Raw genomic sequence first — 23,700 nt, forward strand, 5'->3', positions numbered from 1 at the left:
TTGCTATTGACCAACTCGTTTGTGGAGAAGGGCCCTTGCTTATCCAGAAAGGTCAAAATCAGATTTTCATCAAAATCCCAGTGACTGGGGTCTAAACCTGACTCTGTGACCACAAGAGAGACGTGCAAGAATGAATCAATACTGCTCACCTACTTATTCTGATACAGGAACAATGAGACACTGTCTTTCAAGCCTCCCATGCGTTTCAGACAGCCTGTTCACACATGCATTATCAGGGCATCCATTACAATCTCACCAACCAGGTGGTGATTACTGCAGTTATTAATGGCATCCCAGCTCTTCACCAACACATCATTAATAGTTGACTTGTAACTGTACAACCATATGGATTTCCAATATCCAGCAATTTGGATACAAAAAGGGTCCAGGAGCATCTGCAGTTTAGAAGAAGGCCTGACTCACACGTCCAAAAGTACACTAGACATAACACTGGCATCCTCTGCCATGTACAGAGATGGTCTCTGTCTTGGCATCACACCAGTAACTGCTCTTCCACCATTTGCTTCCCTTACAAAGAAAACTGTCAAGAGAACTTCCTACCTTGTCCTACTCTGGCTATTTTCACTCATTTCTCAGACTCGGGCTTTCGTCGAGCTGCACACAGAATCTTTCACAGACAATAAAGCCCAAAATGCCAGTTTGCTGACATTCTTTTCAATTTCTAAACCGTGTAATACATTTTTCCATGTGTTGATAAACTGGTTTTTAAAAGAGCATTTTTCTGGATATCCAGATAATCAACAACACAATGAATATAAACATTTTCTATAAATAGTTCACCATATGTCTACCATTCTCAACAGATGGTGTCTGTGTATCCACTAGAACATACAAGAGCTATGCAGATTTTGCCCTGCAATCATTCAAAATCCTAAACAGGAATTTATTACTTTATTTACTGTTATCGAGCCTAATCAATGGCAAAACATTTAATTTCATCACCTAACTCCAGTCTGGGGGAAAAATGCCACATCTGTATTAAAAAAAATTCATCTGCAAAAGGTAAGGAGACAATACTCTCCCAATGCAGTCAAATAGATTTCAAAAAGAGAGACACTAGGTACAAGAACAGTTTCCACAACATACAGGGATATTCATCTTAGGGCAGCCAAGGATAGTCTTTACCTTCCCAAAAAGCAGTTGCAAACAGCCCAGAAGTTTTTCAGACAGAAAGCACACTGGACTATTTTAAGAAAAATTCTGGAGTCCAAAGATTGTGAGAGTTTGTGTATATTTTGCAGAAAACATTGCTAGAAAGCCTACTTTTTTAAAATCCTGTTTTAGTAGAAAACGAACTTACTACTCTTTTATAGTTTCCTTAAAGTCAGTATATAAACAATTCCAGATTTTCTATCCTGCTTTGGGAAACTGCCAGGCTGTTGAGAATATTTGCCAAAGAAAGACATGACTGGAGGTAAACCTCTTGTTCTGCCCTGGTTTAATGTAAAACTACTAGGGCCATATCACTGTGCAAACACTTCCTGGAAAACTCCTCTTGACTCACACTTTATCTGCTGGAAAACATGTCTTAATTTCCAGTCTAGACATTTTCCATAGCATTTCTTATCCAGTTGAACAATATTGGTTTTAACTGGGATAATTTTTCTGACTTGATTCTGTTTCTCACCTGATGCATTTATGGTAACCCAACAAGTTCTTCTCTCAGTGATTAAGTTGTTATGCTTCCTAATCTTAAGATCTTGTACCTGACTGTCATTGCCTTTGCCAGTCATGAGCTTCTCTCTGTCCCTGTACCTTCCAGGGTGCTCCTGGACACGACCATGTTGTCCCAACCAAATCACTACTTATTGTCCTGTCCTGGTACCAGTACTCTGTGAAACCTCCCTAAGCCCAGAGAAGGGAATCCCAGATGCTCCTCCTGGGAAGAGGAAATCACTGCAATATTGGAGAATGGCTTCATGAGTTACAAAAACACCTTGGTTGTTTCTCATTATTATGGTGAGCAGAACATAGTTATAGTTACAGCAGTGGATCCCATGTACCTGAAGGCCCTGCAGAACTGCAGAAGGAAGGTCCAATCTCAAAACCCACCAAAAGCCTAAACTGAAGAGGGACTTTTGACATGTGCAGGGAGTGACAGGACGAGGAGAAACAGTTTCAAGCTGGAGGAGGGGAGACTGAGATGAGATCTGAGGAGGAAATCCTTTTGTGTGAGGGTGGTGAGACCCTGGCCCAGGCTGCCCAGGGAAGCTGTGGCTGCCCCATCCCTGGCAGTGTTGAAGGGCAGGTTGGATGGGGCTTGGAGCAGCCTGGGCTGGTGGGAGGTGTCCTGGCCCATGCAGCGGGTTGGGACTGGGTGATCTGGAAGGTCCCTTCCAACCCAAACTATTCCATGATTCTATGTACAAATTGCTGAGATATTTCTCCAAAAATATGATCAGAAAATATTGAACTTACATATCAGTACAAAGGAAAGTACAAGATCAAGAAGGCACTGTGCTCCATGTTTGTGCCTCAAGGTTGACAACACACCAGCTCTTTGGCCACTGCTGAGCTTTTCTTTTTCCCACTCTACTCCACCAGAAAGTGAGCTGAGTGAGTGCAAGGAGCTGGGAGGGCAGCACAGGTGGGACAGATGGCCCAACATGACCCAACAGGATATTCCATGCCATTCCAAGGCTGTGCTGAGCAATAAAAGCTGGGGGCAGGAGGAGGAAGGGGGCTGATCAGGGTTGCAGTGTTTACCTTTCCAATTCACCACTATGTATCTGCCTCCCAATGGGCAACACTGAAAGAATTCCTTACTTAGCTGCTGGCCAGGGTCAGCTCACCACAGTCACTAAATCATTTTCAAATATGATCATATACACAGAGATAGTGATCTGACAGATGAAAAAAAAAAAAGAGAGAGAGAGATTATAGTTGACAAAATCAACTGCAGAAACAGTTTCAACATACTAATTTAGCCAGACAATAAAAAGTTTTCTTTTATGAGCAGGACAATGATTAAAAGTTGAGATACATGTGAATTAAACAGCAATTAAAAGTGGTCTTCTCTTAATATATTGTATTATAGGTAGGGAACTCCCATTTGGTACTGAAATATCTAAGGATGCACAAGTGAGTGCAACCTTCCACACGTCCAGGGATGGTGACTCCACCACCTCCCTGGGCAGCCTGTTCCAGGGTCTGACCACTCTTGCTGTGAAAAAATCCTTCCTCATGTCCAGTCTGACCCTGCCCTGGTGCAGCTTGAAGCCCTTCCCTCTTGTTCTGTCACTAATGACCTGTGAGAAGAGACCAGCACCAACCTCTCTACAACGACCTTTCAGGTCGTTGCACAGACTGATGAGGTCTCCCCTCAGCCTCCTCTTCCTCAGACTAAACATTCCCAGCTCCTTCAAGCCTTCTTCATCAGATTTATTCTCTAGGCCCTTTCAAGTATAATTAAAAAGTTGTTCTATCTTTTAATCTTTCAGCTCAAACTATATGTAAAAAACCAAAACAAAACAACAACAAAGAATAAAAAGTAAAACTAGAAAGGAAATGAATTAATTTATATATCCTTTCCTGTAAGGAAAACTTCTTTACAGTTTCTAACTGCATGAACTGTAAAGAGGGATGAACATCAAGTTCTCTACGTTTCTGCTTATTGCTCAGCTTTGACAGGCTCTTCCCCATAGTATTCTACATTTAATAACCTATAAATAAATTATGTACATTTTCATTTGAAAAATTTTCCTAAACACTTTTAAATTGAGGATCATAGGAATGTGTGAATTAGATTTACACATTTGTGTGGAGCCAACAATGAGTAGTCCACAACAATTCATTCCCTTCTAAACCAGTCCTAAAAGCTTTTTACTTTCCCCTAACCACCAACCAATTAATTTGCCCACCACTTGCTGGCTCTGGGACAACACTCCCATAACCCCCTCCCACATAACTCTGTCATTAACTAGGTTAGGGGAGCACTTCCCTTGTAAATGAGTCCCCTAAGCATTTTTAGGTTTTTTCCACCGAAGACAGAGCAGAGTACACTTATTTTACTTTGTGTGCAACAGACAGCATTTCTCTTTAAGTATCTAAAAAAAAAAAACAACAAACCAAACCCTAATATCACTGTGAACAGGTAAAACATTTTTGCCAGCACAGAAACAACTGATATGGGAAGGGTTTAGCATGTATTAAAGAAAAGAGTAATTAAAGTATTATGTCACTCCACTTTATAAATGGATAGTCTCAGACTACTTGAAAAGTAGCCATGGTAGAAACAGAATGGGTCCATCATAAACAGGAGGACAAAATAATCACCCCCCCCTTTCAGCTTGAACCTGAACTCAGCACAAGGAAAGACCTTTAAGCAGTTTGAGGAAGGAAGCATGAAGAATCACCCAAGGACTGGGCTCTCTTGGGCCACTGCAAAGCTGACCTGAGAAGCCAGGAGACCAGCTAGAATTAGCCAAGCCAGTTGGAAAACACAAGCAGACACACACTTCAGCAATGCTAAACATTCCTGTAAAGACCAACCGTGCTGGAGACAATGGTTGCTGTGTCAGATACTGGATTAGGAGTTCTACTTAATGATCTCAATGGGTTTAAATGATCTGCTGGTCTGTAAAGTAGAGTGGCTTTAATAACAAATCCAAGAGCTAATCGTTAATGGCTTGCATAATGTCACTTCTAGATGAGAATTTCCATATCATGTAGAAGGGCAATGAATGGAGACGTTTTCAAATTAGGAAAGATGACAACAATTAAGGCACTTATTTAATAATATTTTTTTTTAAAATGATGCAACAACGGATGATACAACAAAGGCGTGAAATACAGAGAAGGACAGAGGAGGCATATACATAATAGAGTTCTTTCTGAACTCCATAAAGAGATCAAGAGAAAAATGAAATGCATTTCAAGATATCAGAGAAGATGAATTATCCACAGAAAATGTTCCTTCTGCAAATCACAGCAGTCCTCTCTGCTCCCTTTGGCTCATATGGATGACATCAACGTGAAGGGAAGTTCAAGAACCAGCTTGAGTCTAAGACTTGCCATTAGAATATTTTAAAAGGGCAAACTACTTCATTTTTAATGAAGGACAAGTCTTAGTAATCAGCAGGAGAACTATCAAATAAAAAAATTAGGACGGAATTGTCTCCTCCATTTAACATAAAAATAACCCCACTGGTGCAGACCAAAAAGTCCATGGAGTCCCATATTCTGTTTGGTGGTGGGTAAGGGAGGACATCAAGAAGAGACTGAAAGGGACATTTGCACCAGCATAATTTTTTATGCAATTGCATTTAAATACTGGAAAACAGCAATTTGGATGGGGAAAGAATTAATAATAATAAAACTTAAAGTAAGACTAAAACAAACTGTACAAATATTTTGTGTAAGAAATTAAGAATTAAATATTTAAGATTAATTGCTAGTGAGAAATTGAGGAAACAGCACAAAAACATGAAAACATTTTTGACATGCATATTCACACTTGAAATTGTTACTCTAGTTTCTAAGTAAAGAAACAGTTCCATCTAAAAGATAAATGATATTATCATGCTAGATATCAGCAGGAGGATTCAGAACTAAGAAGGAAATGTCAAACGACTTAGTTTGCTACATGTGAGGTTTCCAGTTTTCATAAGGACATAAGTGCAATCTTTTAGAAAAATATGAATTTTTCAGCTACAATTTTCTGAATTTAACAAGTACCAATTCTGCATCAAATATATCTGTTTATCAATTAGGCAGTTAAATTTTACAAGTTAAAAAGTGTTAAAATACTAAAATAAATTCCATTAGTCAAAAAATATTGAGGAAAAACTTCGTATTTCTAACTACACTTGTCATGCCCCCCCAAACTTTAGAGTCACTACAGCTTAAGACAACATCCCCTAAGTTCTCTACTGTACAGCTGAAATCTCCCTGAGCAGTAAAGATTTGCAAAAGTTACTGTTTTCTTTTTTAAAACACTATTTAAGGGTAATATCAACCTATATTCAGGTCTCAGACAGAAAGGAAAGATCAGGTTTCTCAAAATAGGAATTGAAAACCATCTTTGTGTGAATCAAATACACTAGACAGTAAGTATAACCATTTTAAAATTGCACATTTGAAAAGAAATGTATAATTAATTTTATAAACGTCACCATTAAAATATTTGTGCTGACTACTATGTATTAAAAAAGACAACAAGGAGAGTGCAGTTATTTGCCAAAATCTCATTACCTGTGTGCCAGCAGCACCCTGAAGGTCATCTGATTCTGTCCCAAATAACTTGGCAGCAAGTTTGACCAATCCCAGTTCCACTCAGCAATGGTTGACTGTTGATACATGGCAAGAAGCTATTGTTAGTTATTAATCAGTGTTAATATGATCAGTAAATTAAAGCTCCAGCTGTGAAATACTAACCAAGAAGGAGGGGGGTCTAAAACAAGGACTTGGACAGATTATATCAATCATGTCCACAGAAGAAGGTTTTATTCCAGTAAGACAGCAATTAATTTATAAATCCATTTGGGGATGTAGCCATTATTTATAAAGAGATAAATCAATTTTTTGAACCATTATTCCTCCAACTGTTAATGGCACTCTGCCCAACCACTCTGTCTGAGAGCTTGACTCTTTGTTTGAAAAGCAAATAACTGGCAACCTCATATGTAACAGCAATTTAAATTTTCTGCTGTCGGCAGAAAGTTTGTCATTAAAAACTTGGTAGAGCTGGAATTCAAGATGTAACCTGTGTCATTATTAGATGGTTTAGTTGTCTATTATTTAGTAAGGCACTCCAGTCACCAGATGGTTACTGCAAACAGCAGCCAGTCTAGACAATATAAACAAGCATAACTCCGTATTGCTTATTTAATAAATAAACACAATCTAAAGTAAAGGTTGAGCAGACAAAAGTCCAGACACAACATTCTTATGTTAACAAGACAGTAACTCCTGTTGCATAATAGCAACTTTCATTATTAGTAATGGTCAAGTAGTGACCACAATTCAACTTTCTTGGGAGGAAATAATTTTAAAATTATTGTTGTAACACTAAAATAGCACTGAGAAGTTGTTGGTTTTGTTGTTTTGGTTTTTTTAAATAAAAAGATTAAGCAAGTCAAAACAAAGGAAATAAACCTAAATAAGAAGAGCAAAGTAGGTCTTGCATCTTTTTCTTCTGACAGAGAACACTTGGCTCTTCTGGGAGAGCAGAATCAGAATGCCTCCTCTTCCTTATTTTATTGCCCTCCCTCTTTTAATTTAATTTGCTCCCTAACTCTTATCTTTGGTATGCACTTGAAAGCAATGCAGAAAAATAAAGGTGAGTACAGAGTAAGAAAGGGAGACAAGGGTAGCTAAAGGAAGAATAATACAGTGTTAAGGTGGAAAGGGAATAAAGAAGTAACAGTAAACATTTGATAAACCAGAACTAAGGGAGAAAGAGTCAACTGAGAATGGTGGAAAAAGAAGAACACAGGGGAGGAAACAGGCAACTGTTCTATACTCTACACTGAATTAAGAATAGATGAATAAACACAGAGGAAGTACTTGTAAAATCAAGAGAGATGAAAAGCAGCAGAACAGCCCAGAGCAACAGTCAGAAAAAAAAAAAACAAAAACAAAAAGGAAAATTTCTAAGTATATCAGATAAAAATTCAGTCCACTAGACTTAACCGTCCTGTGAAAAAATAAAGAATCAGTTTGAAAAAAGTCACCTCAGGAAAGGAAAATAAGTTCTGTTGAGGGGTTGCATAGACTAGACTTAATCTTATTAGACAATAGAGGAGCAGCAGCACTGGCAGAGATTGAGGTGTCAGGACAAATTGGTAAAATCAAGAGCAACAAGTTACTAGCACCAGATGGTGATTATTCAAGATTTTTACAGGAATGTAAGAACAAAGGGGCTGAATTGTTAACAGAGATGACACACTTCCTAGAGTCAGCTACTGAACTAGAGGGTTGGAAGGTAAGAAATTTACATATCATTAATAAAAATGCTAGAGTTGATCTCAAAATAGCAGTTCAGTGGCCTTTGTTTCAGGAGCAGTGAAATTCATAGAAATTATGATTAAGCATCTTGCTAGATTTGACACAATAGGGACAAACTAGAAAAGCTTCAGAAGAGAAAAGCCAATTGCCCTAAGGTACTGCAATTTTTACATATACCAGCAAACATCACATGGAAAGTTTATTAGAAATTAACTTTCAGAAAGCTTTTGAAATAATTTATTTTAAGAAATCCTCCACTGAGGAAGCTGAGTCTACACAGTGTAGACGTTCTCCTATATTGACATATTTTACTATTATATATTATGCTATATATCACAGTGTAACACAAACATTCTCTATTTAGACCTGAACCAGCTCTCTGGACTCACAAGCTGTACTGGGCCTTCTGAGAGAAAAATTGTAAAAAGCAACACATAATTAACTCATTGACAAAATATATTGTCAATTGAGTAGCTTGTTTAAAAGGATAGTTAATGGATTAAAACCACATTCAGTTACAATAGATTAAAAAAAAAAAAATACAGAAATGAATCAAGTATTATGAACTCCTAAGCTTCACAGCAGTTGCCAACCAGTAAGAAATTAATTTAAGAAGAAATGTATCTCTTGAGAAGAATAATTGTTCCTCACCAGCACTCCTGCATCTTCTACAGGAATTGGAAATAGTTTTCACAGGAAACAGACATTGAGCTATACTGACCACTATTTTATGACTAGACAGTCCCACACCACTAAATACATGTGCAATTTTATGGTAAAGGGGACTAAATTGTTAAAAAACATTAAGCCCAGGACATTAGTCCATCCGGTCAACACTGGAGTTTGCACCTGTTACTTTAGGGTCCACCATCAACCCTTCTTTTTTCTTTTTTGTTTCTCCTTTTAATTTTAAGACACTTTTCCATATTCAGGATCAGACTTTATGCCAAAAGTTTACAAAATCCAAAGTAATTCAATATGAGCTACCCCTTGTCATCTGTTGATTAATAGAGCACTGCAAACCTGTCAGGTAGCAGGAGAATTCTGCCCTGAGTTGTCACTACTTGAAGGTCTTACTCTACCACACTATTAATGAATTGAGAATTGAGGCATGTTAAACTGTTTTCTGCATTTCAAATTGGAGTAAGTGATGCTGTAGTCCCTTAAATTCTATCAATTTAAAAGATACATAAAGGGACTAGGGGAAGAAAAAAAAAAAAAAGATACTTTAAAAACGTTCTTCTGGAGTGACAAGCCTTGAGAAATTGGTATAAATCTCCTTTTACAGGATATTAACATTTTTACTGCAATGGGACAATGATTAAGCATTTTTCAAACAAGTAAGGGGAAAAAAAACCCCAAACAACCCACCCCCCCAAAAAATGCAGGTATACTTTACAGCAATACACTTGATGAAATAGTCCAAAATGCTCCAAATAGTGAAAGGAGATTACACTACTTAAAAGCAGATTTATACCAAAAAAAACATGTCTTTCTACCACAAGTCTGTAAAGTTAATTTTATACCACTGTAATACTAGTTATTTTTAAATATCTGACATTAAGGGTTAGAAACAAAACTGCAGATGATGGCTTAGGAAGACTTGAGACATGCTGGTGTAAGGTTTTTTAAAGTGTCCAAGTGCTATGAGAAATTACACATCATTTTGTGCAATGAACTGGTCGTGTGGTTCAGCAGAGATTTAGGCAAGTAGATCTATAACATTATCAGGAAAAAAATTTCCACAAGTAAACTATAATCCTTTACATATCACTAGCATGGCTTAGTGAATAACAGAGATATGGATGCTTTCATTTTGTGGTGTTTTTTCCCCTGCTTAAATGCATTGTTAAGCTAAATCCCTCTGTTTACAAAGCACCCTATACTTTAGTGCTTAGCATTTCTGTGAAAGACTCATCAGGAAGATTCTAAACGTGCACTTAATTTTGCCACGATTTTTTCAAAGGACCAAGACTAGACCCATGTACCACTACACAAATGTAATAAAAGTCATTGCTACTAATGGGCCTTCTTTCACTATAAGGAACTAAGAGAGGAAGTAAGTAAATGCACATTGCTCTTAAATGTAATAATTCTTATAGGAGAAAAGGACAATAATGGCTTTTTTAACATCATGCTATTGTAGAGGGTGCCCTCATTAGACTCCTGAGTAATAATATTCCTTCGCACTCCATCAAATGTGAGCATATGCAATTAATTCAGTTTTAATAATTTCAGTCTCTGTCATTACCATGATCATAGTAAGACCAACAAGTGAAAATTACACTGTGAACAGATTTTCACAAACCTGACTGAACACTTTGTCCCAGGATTGTCTGTACACCTGGAAAGGGTTGAAGACAGGCTGCTCTTCTCTGCCCTTCAGTGTCAGAGACAGGCTTTGACTCGAGGTAGCACCATCTTCAGCAGAGCTCTCACAGGACAGCTGCTCCTTCAGATACTCCTTGTAGAGGAAAAAAACACAACAGCAACACATAATAGTATATGCCACCTAGTCTTCCAAGTGAAAATTTCCTGAATTTCAAGGATAACTTTGCATTGTGCTTAATAACACACAACATCCTACAAAACATAAGCTTTTTTAAGAGTAAGAACATTCTACAACAAACAAGAAATAACCTCCATCAGCATCCCTCCAACTGAAGCAAGTGAGAATAATCTAAGTTTTTGTATTGAAATTGTCATCAAATTATGTGTATCAGCTCTCATTTAATACACACATAACAGGTATATATGGAAGTGAAAAACAAATTTTTTCTATGAGCAGTTCCAATGTATGACAGCCATTATATATTTTTTTCTGTATTATAAAAACATATAGTTGTTTTTGGACAGCATTAAATAGTTAATACACTACTATAAAATAATTGTTTGCTAAATATGTTTGTTTAAACACGAGATAAATATCCTCCCTTTCTTCAGAGCAATATTTAATTGTTTAAAAATTCAACGATAAGATATAATTTATGATTTACATTGCAATTTTAGAAACTATACTGTAACAGCCACACGATTATTTTGCCCACAATCTTTTCTGTTTTCACTTCTTAAACTTCAAGTATATAAATCATCACTGCATGCCAACAAAGTGTTTTGATTGAGCAGAATAATTTTATGAAGAGCTAGATAATGAAACACTTAGAGATCTATTTGGTGGAAGGAGTAGTGTGATTAAATAGTTCATTGCTATTAAAAATAAGTTCTTAATGATAGGACTGCCCTAACATTGAGCAAGCACTCAGGGTGAGTCTTCATTAAGATGGGTGGATACAAATGCTTCTCTCACTTTGCACTACTACAGAGAGGATAAAAATGTCCAGAGGCAGATGAGGGAACATGTAAACTACCTGCGAGAGCACCCTGTGCTCATCAGTGGGTCTTTCTAAAGGAATCATTTCATCATTGGTTTAAACTGATCCAGCTGTGGTCTGGCCTGAAAGGCACGAGTTCCTTCCTAACCCACACAGACTGTAGCTGCTTCTCCCTTGTGCTGGCACTAGCATATGTTGTGAAATCAGCCAGAAAAAAGAAAGGCTTCAGCCAGATAAACAAGCCACATGATTTCTTGTACTAGTACAAAGGGGGGCTAGGAGTGGGGAAGTACCAGGACAAGAAAGAGCAGGACTGTCTCCGCTGGTTGCAGCCAATTGTCAGGACTGACTCAGACAATCATGAAATCATCTAAGTGTATTAAAAAACAAAACAAAAAAACACAAAAAAATAAACAAAAAAGAGAAAATAAGTCAGGCCTATTTTGCTTTAAGACAAGACCATAATCCAGCTGCAAAAACATACCCTAAGCCTCTCACCTGCATTTTCTCAGCCTACAAAGTGTTCATGACTTCATGCATTAACAAAGCTTTTAAAATCATAGTGAAGGATGTTATTTAAAAACTATTTTTAAACATTAACTAATTTTTTTTTTTTCATAAACGTACAGCCTGCCTTCCACACACACATTTCCACAACATCGGTATACCTCTGGGTGTCACAGAGCCAGCAGCAGCAGGACCTGGCAGTGTTGAAGGGCAGGTTGGATGGGGCTTGGAGCAGCCTGGGCTGCTGGGAGGTGTCCCTGCCCATGCAGGGGGTGGGACTGGATGAGCTTTAAGGTCCCTTCCAATGCAAATCAGTCTGGGATTTTGTGATTCTACTGGTTTTTTAGAGACATAATGGGAATCAATGTCCATCTTGCAAGGGTTTGAACACTTTGAGTGGCACACAGCTTACCTCCCAGCACGGGTGTTTTCCTGTCTTTGGAATACTGTGGATTTATCTTTTGACAAAGAGACTTATTCAACAATAGCAAAAGACCTCTTTAGTAAAGTACAGATTGTAGACCCTGAAAGGATTGTTTAAAAAATGTGAAAATAGAGAAATGAAATCAGGTTTGTAAACATATGAGCTATATCCTCCCTGTCAATGACTGGGTATGAAACCAAGAAGACAGGACATTACTGAGCCTGACAGCTCAGGAGAGTTGTTTTCTTTTTGGTAGCCATTAGTAAAAAAATGCTTTTAAAAATTGTTACTCTTCTCAATTTATACATGAAGGACTTGGGCTGTTTTGAGGTCTACAGTATCTATTATAGATCTTTATAATATCATAAGACTATTTCTAAATGCAGCTTCCAATAATCTATATCTCATTTCCCTTGCTATTCTCAGCAAAATTTTCCATCTCATAATTTGGTTCTCTATTCACACACAATTATTAAGCAGTGTAGCGTAAAGATCTCCAAATTAATTTTAAGAATACAATCCCTTGATAGTCCAAGGAGTCTCCAAACAAAAGATGGACCTTTGAAAAGATAATCAAGTCTATTTCTTGGTATTCGGGTGCATTAAACATAATCTAAGTTATGAAAAATAATATTGAAAAGTGCATTATCATAATAACGTGCTTAAACATTAAAGTGCTTTGTATTGGTTTCAAAGGCAATTTGAAGTAACACAGTTAAGTCCTTCTGAGTCAAGCTGGTCAGGATGACTTTTCTTTTTTTAAAGAAAAACAAGAAAGTTTTTTCCACTGAGAAATGTTCTATATTTAACAAAGCTCTCACTAGCTGCAGAAATTCAAGGAGAGACACCTGGGATGTGGAAAGTCAGGCTACAGTCCCTCTTCCACCTAATTCTCTCAGCCTCTTACCTCCTATTGGAGCTGTTCCACTTTGTATAAATAACCCAATACTCACAGGAGTCAGATCTTGGATCAGGGTCTCCAGAACCCGATATGGGCATTCCACCCCTTCAGCTAGAGGATTATTCTATTTTTTGACCCTGGAAGTTACAGAACTGATTTTTTTTAACAGCAATTTCTACAAGGTGAAACAACTCCAACAGGGGAAACAAGTCAGAGTTCCATGCTGGTAGCTAATGGTCTAGCAGTCTGGGGAGTTAGTTTGGATCTGGGAGATGCAGTTCCAATTCCCTGGTCTAAACCAGGCAGGATAAAGATTTGAGCCTCCACATCCTGTCCCCGTGGTGCCTGCCCTAACTACTGGATTACACATTATTTTCAGAGGACCTGCTCATCATCTTTTCCTCACTCAGTTATACTTAGAGAGCTCCTGAATCTGCTCCAGGTGAAAAGGTTTTGCTTGAGCAGCGTTACAGTAATAATTTTCACTTCACTTCCTGAACCACCTAATTGTTGGAGATTAAACTTGAAAAGATTCTGTACTGTATTAATATTAGGCTGCCAGCTCGACGCAGATGCTTGCATTGCTTCTACAGCTCGCAAATGCAGATGCAGGAAGGTTGCTTTCAAGCCTGTACTTAGGAACTGAAGAGTTGATCTCATTTTTAGCAGCCCAGTGCCAGTTCTGAGCTGCTGTTAGTCGCCCTCACCCAGACACAGCTGCTGAATTGCTGGTTTGCTACCCATTTGTTATTTCTTTTTTAAAAGAAGCATCTTGGCCTGTGCCTGTATCTGCCTCCTATTTCAAACACTTCTCTCCTCTTGCAGTGATCTTAACTGTACCTGCTTATGCATTCAAGGAATACTGACGTAGTAATTAAAGCTAATAGAACTTTCTTAATTAAGCCACGTAGATCTGTGTGATCATACAATTTAAGCAAACCTGTGTTTACTTCAGTGTTTAAATCAGAATGCTTTTGGTAACTCCGGGCAATTCAGTACAGCCTTAGAAATAACGAGGTAATTATTTTTCATTGCCCAAATTCCAAGTGCAGCAAACAAATCTGAATTTGTTTACTGCAATTTCGCAAGCACTTTAACTGAGCCGAGTTACCTAGATTAAGTAAGGTTTTCATGGATGCACTTACTTCCTCAGTACAGCCGTAGGGTTTGGTGTTTTGTGTTTGTGGTTTGTGGTTTTTTTTTAGATCAGGAGGATTGATTTACCACATTTTATTTTCTTTCTTGTAACAGTCGATAGCCTTGCTGATTTTTATTAATTTTTTTTTTCTTCCTACCGTTTTCAAACTCCTAGAAGGTAACTACGGACTACAATTATGAATCTGAAGGAAGTTTATGAGCCGTACCCCTGTTTAAGTACATAAATAAAATCTACGTTGTTTCCCATAAAGTAATCTTCCCTGTACAAATGCAGAAAAGCCTAAACTGAATGGATTCCATTACAATGCAATCTAGGATTTCATATTGACTTTAAGAAGCATTATCACCTCCTTGACTAACCCTTAGCTGCCAGCAGACGCTGCCTCAGGCCAGTACACACCTAATTGCTCGGTAAAAAGGCCGTTTCCCTACCTCATTGAGCCGGATGATGTGATAAATTTGCCTCAGGTACTCGCTGCCACCTGGTTTGTGGCAGATATCCAGGACCATCATGTTTATTTTCTGCTCAGTGAATCCAAGTGCAATGCCTCCTTCCTGTAACGTTGCACTTTCTACTGTGGCTGAGCCACTAAAATGCAGAAAAGATAAAAATATTCTCAAATTAATTAAAAAAAAATGAATTCAAAATACGAACGGAGTCAGCTGAAAATACATGCTAAAAGAACTTATCAACATTTGACCTGCACAAGTGTTGCTTTACATACAACTCTGAAGCCTTTATACAAACATAATACATGTTTTGATGTGTTTTGTTTTGGTGTTTTGTTTTTTTTTTTCCCCAACTATCCAAGTTTAAATTATTTTGATCTGAAAGGCAAACACATTAAACATTCTTTACTCTAAGGACATGCAAGGGGCAAATATTTTTTATTTTCTTTTCCACTAGAGAAATATCTTAGCTACCAGAAAGTTAATTTGCATTCGATCTTTTGTACATTTTTCTTTGCCTGTCGCTGTAGATATTAAAGCCTAATTAACGTGTCAGAAAGGTAGCCATTACTCTAAGTATAGGTTATAAGTTTTAAACTGAAGTCTTTTTCTTCCCACTGGGATGGTGGTAACGATTTCAAAGGTACCTATTTGCCACTTGTTGCACTTACTGCCCTGCATTATTCCTTGCTTTTCTTAAAATAATTAGTGTGAAGCTGCTACCAAAAAACTTAGGAGGTTACAGGCCCAAATGACTGGAAAAGTCTGCATTCCAAACTCTGAGCACAACAGAGTGCCCTTCCTGCAGAAAAACATAAACTACCAGCTCCAGAGTTGCTTAGTATCGTACAATGATGAAGTATTAAGAAAGATGTACTAATATTAATTGTTTTCCTCAAACATTACAGCTGTAACACAGGTCTGTGTTGGCACCTTGACACAGGCATGTCAAGAACTTGGAAGACCGACAGAATGTATTATTCATTCTACAGTCATTGTTGTATTAAGTTAAAATCTACCGAAGACGGACTCTGAAGTACAAAAAAGAAGAAACGTTTTACATTTTTTTTAGCATTAAAACTTAACGCCCCCCACAAAAAAAAAAAAAACACAAAAAACCAAACCCAAAACATAGTTGTACACTCAGCTGTAAATTGTGGTCTACTGCTGGAAGTGTGCCATGATTACCAAGTTAGTTCTGCTGCAAGTCGCTGTTGACCTGCGGGGCTCACTTAAATGCTACACAGCTGCTGGACATTAAAGCTGATATTGCTTCCACATGCAGCTCCAGAACGCCCTACAGAGCAAGTAGTTTTCAAAATATAAACTGTAATTTTCTTCTTTGTTGAATGGAAGTAACTGATACTCTGTTATTACGGCGCCTTCTACAGAAAAGCTTCGAAGAAATTGGTCTTTAAAATTAAAGCACACTTAAGGCTGATCTTTCAATGCCACACAGAGACACAACCTGAATTTCTTGTCAGGGTTCTTAGTGACTGACATTGAAAAAGCTGAGGACCTCTGACAAAGGAGTGTATCAGTGTCAGCACCCAAATTGTATCCTTTCCTGTCCGTCACTGTGCAGGTGAAGCAGATGATTGGATTCAGTCAGTGCTGTGATTAATGAGTTCCTCTCTGGATTTGGGACTGCCTATCAATCATGTCATTAGGAAGAATGTGCCCTGAAAGAGGCAGACCTCAGCCAAGGAATAACTGCATTCATCTTAATCTGTATATGCACCGAGCCAGCCAAGTCAGGGTCACCATGATGAAAAACAATAATCTTCAACTCGACAAATTACTTTGCAAAGACAGACGTTTCTTTTCTTCTTGGGACGTGTGTTCTCCGGAACCTAACGTGGCTGTTTACAGCTCTGGTGCTACTATAAAGTGAAGGTTATTTTAATGAATAGGAATGCTTTCAGGCAGTGCACAAGACAGGCAATGCATACAACTGCCACTTTCTGAACCTTTCACTGAAGTTGATTTTTAAAAAATTTTCCTAAATACTAAGTGAAATTTTTATGCCGCAGTGGAAGAACTTGAATAACACTTAGAGTTTCTGTGGAGCTAGAAACCCTGGTAACAATAACATAACACAAAACCAAGCAAGGCTTTAATTTATAAAAATCCAGTGCTCTTCAAAGATCTGTCCACAACTTCTGTAGGTGAATCCCAAATAAATGTTTTGATTTTATGGTTTTTATTTTCTTCCACGCACTGTATCTATTAAGTCTATAAACATCTATTAAATACCAACATATGCATTAAAATGCACATGCATACATTTACCCACACCATCTTTTAATTATGAAAAGTTTATACAGAACATGATTTTACACTGACTTAGATATTCAAATATAATCATTCCTATTTTGAACAAATCATGTAAACATCACAAGCCTCCTCTTGAAATACATGCTTTAGTGATTATGTGACCGTTACTTAGTTTAATTGATATTTGAATTTCAGCTTTAATGTGTTAGCTTTATAATTTGCATTTATAATAGTATTTTATCTCTACATTGAATGTCTCAGCTATTTATTAACTAGACTATTTTTCTGGCTCACTTGGGGAGCAGATAATACATTCCTCAGTTTAAGCTCAGAGTTAGAAGCTTTGGTCTCAAACTAGTTCTCACTGTGGTTGACACTGTACATGTACAGAAAACATTTTCCTACAATCATCTCCCACACTCTGATGATACCTGAGTAAAGTATTTATGTGGTATGCTAGAAAATAGACTAGTATATTAATTTAAAATTACCAGCTACAGAAGAAATGCAAGTTTTAGTTTTTAGAGCTTAGGCACACTACTGCCTTACCCTGTACTGTATTATTTAAGAAATACCTATTCTCTCAGTGACATTAGAAATTGTATTATGGAATGATTCTGCTAAGTATCAATTTACACATTATCATTATGGGGTCTTTATTCTATGACTCTTTCAGACACTGACATCTGGTTTCAATCATTTAATCACTGGATTAGAGCTTGTAAATTAGTATTAAATGGAAATGTAAAGATTACAAAGGTCAATGTCAATGAGCATTCAAATGACACCATTACTGCTTAGTGCTACTCATGTTAACTGACTAATCACAGGAACAGGATCCTGCCCCTTAGAGCACTGCATGGAAGTCTGTCCACTGATCCCAGTGATTGCGACCTACAATCACCGAGTCCTTTGTGCATATGGACAGTTACTGCCTGGCAAGCAACGACTCCAAGAATATTCATTAAAAAGAAAAGCAGTCTTACTTTCACTAGCCAACAATTCAATTTGGTAAGCTGTGCAACTCAAATTAATCTCATACTGGAAATACAGACTGGGACACAATTTCAGCCTTAAAACAGACAGGGCTAGGAGCACACTGACATGTACACAACTCTTTGAAAAATCGTTACAAGGATTTAAAACACTTGGACCTTAATGTCAAATCTGCAGGGAAGGTTGGTATTTCCTCAGAAAGGCACAGCAGGGTACTCTCCTTGTCCTGTTTTGATAAATCCTACTTGCCCTCGGGGTTTGCTATGTTTTAAAATGAAATATGCCTACTGTTTTATCACAGATGAACACTGAAAGCTTCCCTTAGTCCCTCTTAATTAAATCACCATAGCAAAATTAATTTGTAAATATATTATGGTGCCTTCAAGTCAGTGTACCTGTTACACATTGTGAAAGATACACTTAATAAATTGTCCACAAATATGAAACATTGAAGTAGCGTGAAGACACTCTTCTGATGAAACAAACATGGTTTACATGGTTTGCTTCAACAAAGCAATTAAGTTGCAAAATACATGCTATAAAGCCATCAATATTAAGAACCAATCCACTTCATATAAGGTCACTGCTAATTTATTATTTTTTTTTCCCAACTGAACTATAACCACAAACGTGCCAATAATCCAGTAAAATAGAAAACAAACAAGATCATTCTAAAAAATACCATATTCTTACCAGCTTATGCTCAATTTTCTTGCCTTCAGCAACTGGCTTTCAATCCAGTTTGGTCTTTGCTGTTCAAGGCTTTGTATAACCTTCTGGGTCACTTGCTTAGGACCACTTTTCTGTTTTCCCATAAGACTTTCTAAGCACACACGAACTAAACTCAGTTTTTCTTTGCTCCATCTGTCAAGTGTTGCACCTGTTAAAAGTTCTGCAGTATTTCCATCCTCAAATATCCGACATATAATTACAATCAAGTTCCAGACAAGCAGACCAGCTTTCTTCAATTCAGCAAAGTTTCTTGACATTTTTCTCTCAGCCAGAAAAAAGAAGTACTTAATTGGGGGAGGCAAACATGCAATCACTGTAGGTAACTTGCTGATTACAATAGATACTGCCTGAGCTGCAAGCCTTGTGAAGCCTTAAAAAAAGAAAGAAAAGAAGATATTATTAACATTAACATTCTAGTTCTATCACAGCATGCTTCTGAATGTTGTATGATAATTTCTAACTTTCTTTTGTACTGAAAATGGGTAAAAAGCTTAAGTGCTCAACACTGTACCCTGACTTCTATTGTGCTTCCTCCACATACGTCCTACAAAATCTAAACAATAACATGAATTAAAAACAGAGAATCTAGAAAATTTAGAATTCAGACTGTGACTCTTAACAATTAGTCCTGCTGTGCACAGTTATTACAGATAAAATAAAAAAGACAACAACCAGGTATCCTGAATGGCAGAGTTGTCTTCAAAATTGTAGTGTAGAAATTTTTAACTTCAAGACTGCAGCATTGCCCGAAGTGTCTCTGGTTCTAGATATACATAAATAATATTTGCTTTTCTATCAGTTCCTTTCTGTGATCCAACCTACAAAACTGCAGTTTATCAACTTTCATATAAGGGTGCACACTACATAGCACTGCATTTTAAACATTTCCACTTACTAAAAGTAGGTATAGATATAGCTACAGGAAAGATGGTACTTAAAACCAAGACCTATCTAAAATGAAAAAATATACCAAAAGGTGATCTACAATTTGGAGTCAAGATGAAAAACAAAACAAACCAGATCCAAAACAAACAAAAAAGCACTGTGACTCGTTGAACTTGTACTCTTAACTCATACTAAAATAAATAAATATGCAGTTTTTTACTTGTCACATACTGTGTCTGATCCTTACCTCTCAGCTACCACATTAGTTCAGGCTTAGTGACATCCTAAAATAGCCATAAAAGTTCTAGATTAAAGTGAGATTGTACTGCGACCTAAATGTGCCTCAAGATGCTGCAGAGAAGATACATGGAAAGAAAGAAGGAATGGATTGGTGCCCTGGGTTGCCTACCATCTACATATTCCAACCTTCATGTCAGAATATACTTCAGTCATACTACTGTATTGATAATAATCAGGTAATATTTTGGTGGCAATACACGTCGAGTGAAAAGTTTCCAGAAGTTGGCCTTTTGAAATAATGGACACTTTAGGCACAGTAGGTTATGAAAGAATAGACCAGAAATCAACTTTACATCTGAGCATCTTCTACACATCTGCTATTACATATATTATTCCTCTTTTTCTCAGTAACTGTTCCCACATCCAAGCAGTGGCACACTCCACAACAGATTCAAATCTACTAAAAAATAAATTGCTGTGCAGCAAAGTCGGGATGAGTAAGTTGTTAACATTTCAGTTAACATTGTGTACCTACATTTAAACAGTCCTGACTGAAAAGAAAACTCAGAGAAGACCTGGTTACTGTGCTTTGCTCTGCTTTGAATCCCACCTTACTACTGAGAGATGATAAAAAACATTTTCAGTACCATTATTATCACTATTAAAATACTGATTACTTTTAAAAGCTTGTTTGTTAATGGCTGGGTTTTAGCCTCAGGAAAGAATAACTAAATTTCAATGCTAATTACTTTTAAAAAAACCTCACAACACAGGATGTTTGAAAATCATTTTGGTCATTGTCAAACTGCAAAACTCACAAACTCTTTAGGTGTTCAACTTTGATATGTACTCATTAAAGAGGTAACAAACTTTTATAACAAATTAACAAGCCAGTGTAAATTTCACTCACATTTCCCGGATTCTTTTCTCTTCATTTCCCGAGGAGTGTAGTTCCATTCCTTTGGAACTGTTTTCAGTAAACTTTCAGGAACTATTTGCTTGTGCTGGTACGTTCCATAGTTTTCTGTTGCCTCCCATGAATGCATCAAAGAAATTATCTGCTTCACTATACCCTTGACTGAATTAATCAAAGTCAACTTCAAGCATCTGATAACCTCTGGATCCGACTCACCACAGCTGGAAACTTCAGAAGGGAGAATAGTTAAACATTTAGTAAGGGTAGTAATTTGTGTAAATCTGTTCCAGGAAGAAGTGTTTCCGAATTCTTATGGAAAGAACAGTAAAAAAAGTTATGTTTCATAATTCCTTAGATGTCTTGGTCTGTTACAAATTAAGGAAAGAGAATAAAAGCAAACCAATGTAGCATCTGGTACTGTATTACTACAGTACTGACAAATAATACAATTTAATTTATTTCCTTCATTTCAATTTCTTCACAACTCTATTTCTAAAAATTTACTTTACGCTGACTAATGTCTTCCTTTTTATATGGAGTGCATTTAATTATATGTTAGACATCAGTGAGGCAAACGGATATACCTAGTTTTTTCTACTTCCTTGTCTTGATAGTATTAATGAAGTTGCATTTATTAGTGTCACTAGAAGAAAATTGGTTCTATCCTGGCTCAAACCAGGACAATTAAATACCCAAACCGTTATACTAGAGAAGAGCAAAGGAAAGGAAGCTATTTTGGCAAAGGAATGCACACAAATACTAGTCATCAACAGAGACATAGCATGTTATCAGAGGCTGCATGTTAAAAACAGAACATCCTAAATACAGTTATTGACATTCCAACAAGCATCAATCTTCTCCACACTCCTCACACCACACAGAACTGCAGTTTCTCCATTGCAATGGTGCAGAGCCAGGCAGAGGGATGCAGGATGTATCAGAGATGCCTTTGGACACCCGAGGTCCTTTGCTCGTACTTTTGCTTGTCTGTGCTTTCCACTGATCTAAGTTTTACTCCTCTTTCAGTGGCTTTTCTGGAAGCTTCCATCCAACATTTCTATATTTTTCTTCCTCTCACAACTTAGACTTCCACATTTTTGCAATCCCAGTTTTCTCTGAGGAATACCTGAGCACTTTTACAACCATTGTTTCCTATTCCGTGATATTCATCATTCTATTTCCCCTCTCACAATCTCCCACTTCCTTCTTTTCCTCTCTTTTGAGCTTTCCTGGGCTTTAGCCATCATTTACAAGACCACTCTTCTAAGCCCCACCTCTCTGTTCTGGTTGAAAACTGCTTTTCCTGCATTAGCTGTTATGACAGTGAGGGTGTCTCTCCCTCTCCATGGAACATTAGGACCCCAGCTGTCTCTTGATAGCAGTGTCCATATGCCCATCAGACTGTATCTCCCTTAAAAGGTGTTCTTCTTTTTCTTTTTCCATTCTCCTTTAATTGTTTATTACTTTTAAATCATGGCAAATGTCTGGAGCTATTAAAAGAACCCGTATTGATAGAGAGTTACAGAAACTGGTAAGATAGACACACTTGAGGAAATCAGAAACCTGGACCACACCCGCCCATAACCTCTGCTTTCTTCAATATTTTCACCACTCCTGTGGTAACCTGATTGCTCAAAACACCTCAGTTAAACTATTGTCTTGAAGTAAGCTCCCATTATTTCATCTGATTTATTAAAGTAAAAATAATAACCCCTACGCATCTGAAATCTGACAAGGTTTAACCTCAGGTTTTAAGTATTTATTAATAAATTAAATACCTGTCATAGTGTATAAGAAATTCCACAGCTGCTCTTTTTCCATGTAGGTCTCAAAAGCAATGCCAAGAGATTTGGGTGATAAAGTGCAATAAGATAATACTGTGAAGATTGTTTCAGTCAGAGTTGGCTCTTTGCTATTTATGTCTTCTGAGAGAGAACTTTGTTCATCACGATTAAATACTTCATTTCCTTCAAAATAAACAAAAAACACAGTTACAATAATTTCAAAGTAATTCAAGTTCATAGCAATAAATAGCATTAATCAAAACAAACTGCAAACTGTACCTGCATATTTCAAACAATAGTAATACTTACAGATACTGCAATCTGGGCTTCCTCTGTATAATAACATTTGGCTGTCTTCCTGAATTATATGTAGCCATTAAAAAAAAAAGACTGAAGCATATTCTCAAACAATGCAATATGCTTATTTAATTCAAAATGCACTCAGTATAAAACTGGAATTTGATTATTTACTAAATATTAATCAGAATTGTACTACTTCTGCAGAATCCCAGTCAAAAGACTATTATGTATAACTCTTTAACCTATTTATTAGCCATGTGAAATAACAGAACTCTACTTAGTTAATAAAAAATAATAATAATAATAATAATAAAAAATAGCAGCTGCATACTTCCCCAAAATGATTTGGCTTTGTTTTTCAGAGTAACATGAATTTGTGAAGGTACAGATACCTGTGTCTTCAAAGATAACTATTGATGGTACCAGCTTACAGAACATGTATTTCTAAATGTTTTTCACAGTAATTACAAAACATTCTGCCAGCTGAAGGATAATTATGGGTTTAAGCCTCTTTTTCAACCAATGCAACTCAATGGCTTTGACTTGTGGCAATGCTAAAGACCTCATCTTCCCACATATTTCTGGAATATGCTATTGACGTTAACAATCACAACAAATGACCAAACCCAGAACCAACTAAACACTTGTAATTCACATTTCCAGTATGCAAAGTGGAAAGTTTCTGTAAAACTGATTTAGATAAAATTACACTTGAAAATGTTATTGTTTTATGCCAGTTTGGCTGCCCATATCTTTACGACTTGTGCAGGAGAAAGATGGGAGGGTCTCAATGTGCAGGCTTCATTTTTCTAGTGGTTTGACCAGACTTC

General features: G+C 37.0%; 1 protein-coding gene across 6 annotated transcripts in view; it reads right to left on the bottom strand.

Annotated features, from left to right (window-relative positions):
* The window catches only part of KIAA0825 (KIAA0825 ortholog), a 246,329-nt gene that overhangs the window by 112,697 nt on the left and 109,932 nt on the right, over window positions 1–23,700 (bottom strand). For 4 of the 6 annotated variants that reach the window (XM_051643498.1, XM_051643496.1, XM_051643497.1 and 1 more), the window contains 6 exons: window positions 22,565–22,753; window positions 20,781–21,014; window positions 18,707–19,115; window positions 14,723–14,879; window positions 10,277–10,432; window positions 6,214–6,308 (listed from right to left, as the gene is read on the bottom strand). In XM_051643498.1, coding sequence (XP_051499458.1) covers window positions 6,214–6,308; window positions 10,277–10,432; window positions 14,723–14,879; window positions 18,707–19,115; window positions 20,781–21,014; window positions 22,565–22,753 — 1,240 coding nt within the window. Of the gene's footprint in view, window positions 1–6,213; window positions 6,309–10,276; window positions 10,433–14,722; window positions 14,880–18,706; window positions 19,116–20,780; window positions 21,015–22,564; window positions 22,754–23,700 lie in introns of those variants that run through there. The other 2 variants (XM_051643500.1, XM_051643502.1) reach the window with 2 other exon arrangements.

Source organism: Apus apus, chromosome Z (assembly GCF_020740795.1).
Source record: "Apus apus isolate bApuApu2 chromosome Z, bApuApu2.pri.cur, whole genome shotgun sequence".
Classification (NCBI taxonomy): Eukaryota; Metazoa; Chordata; class Aves; order Apodiformes; family Apodidae; genus Apus; species Apus apus.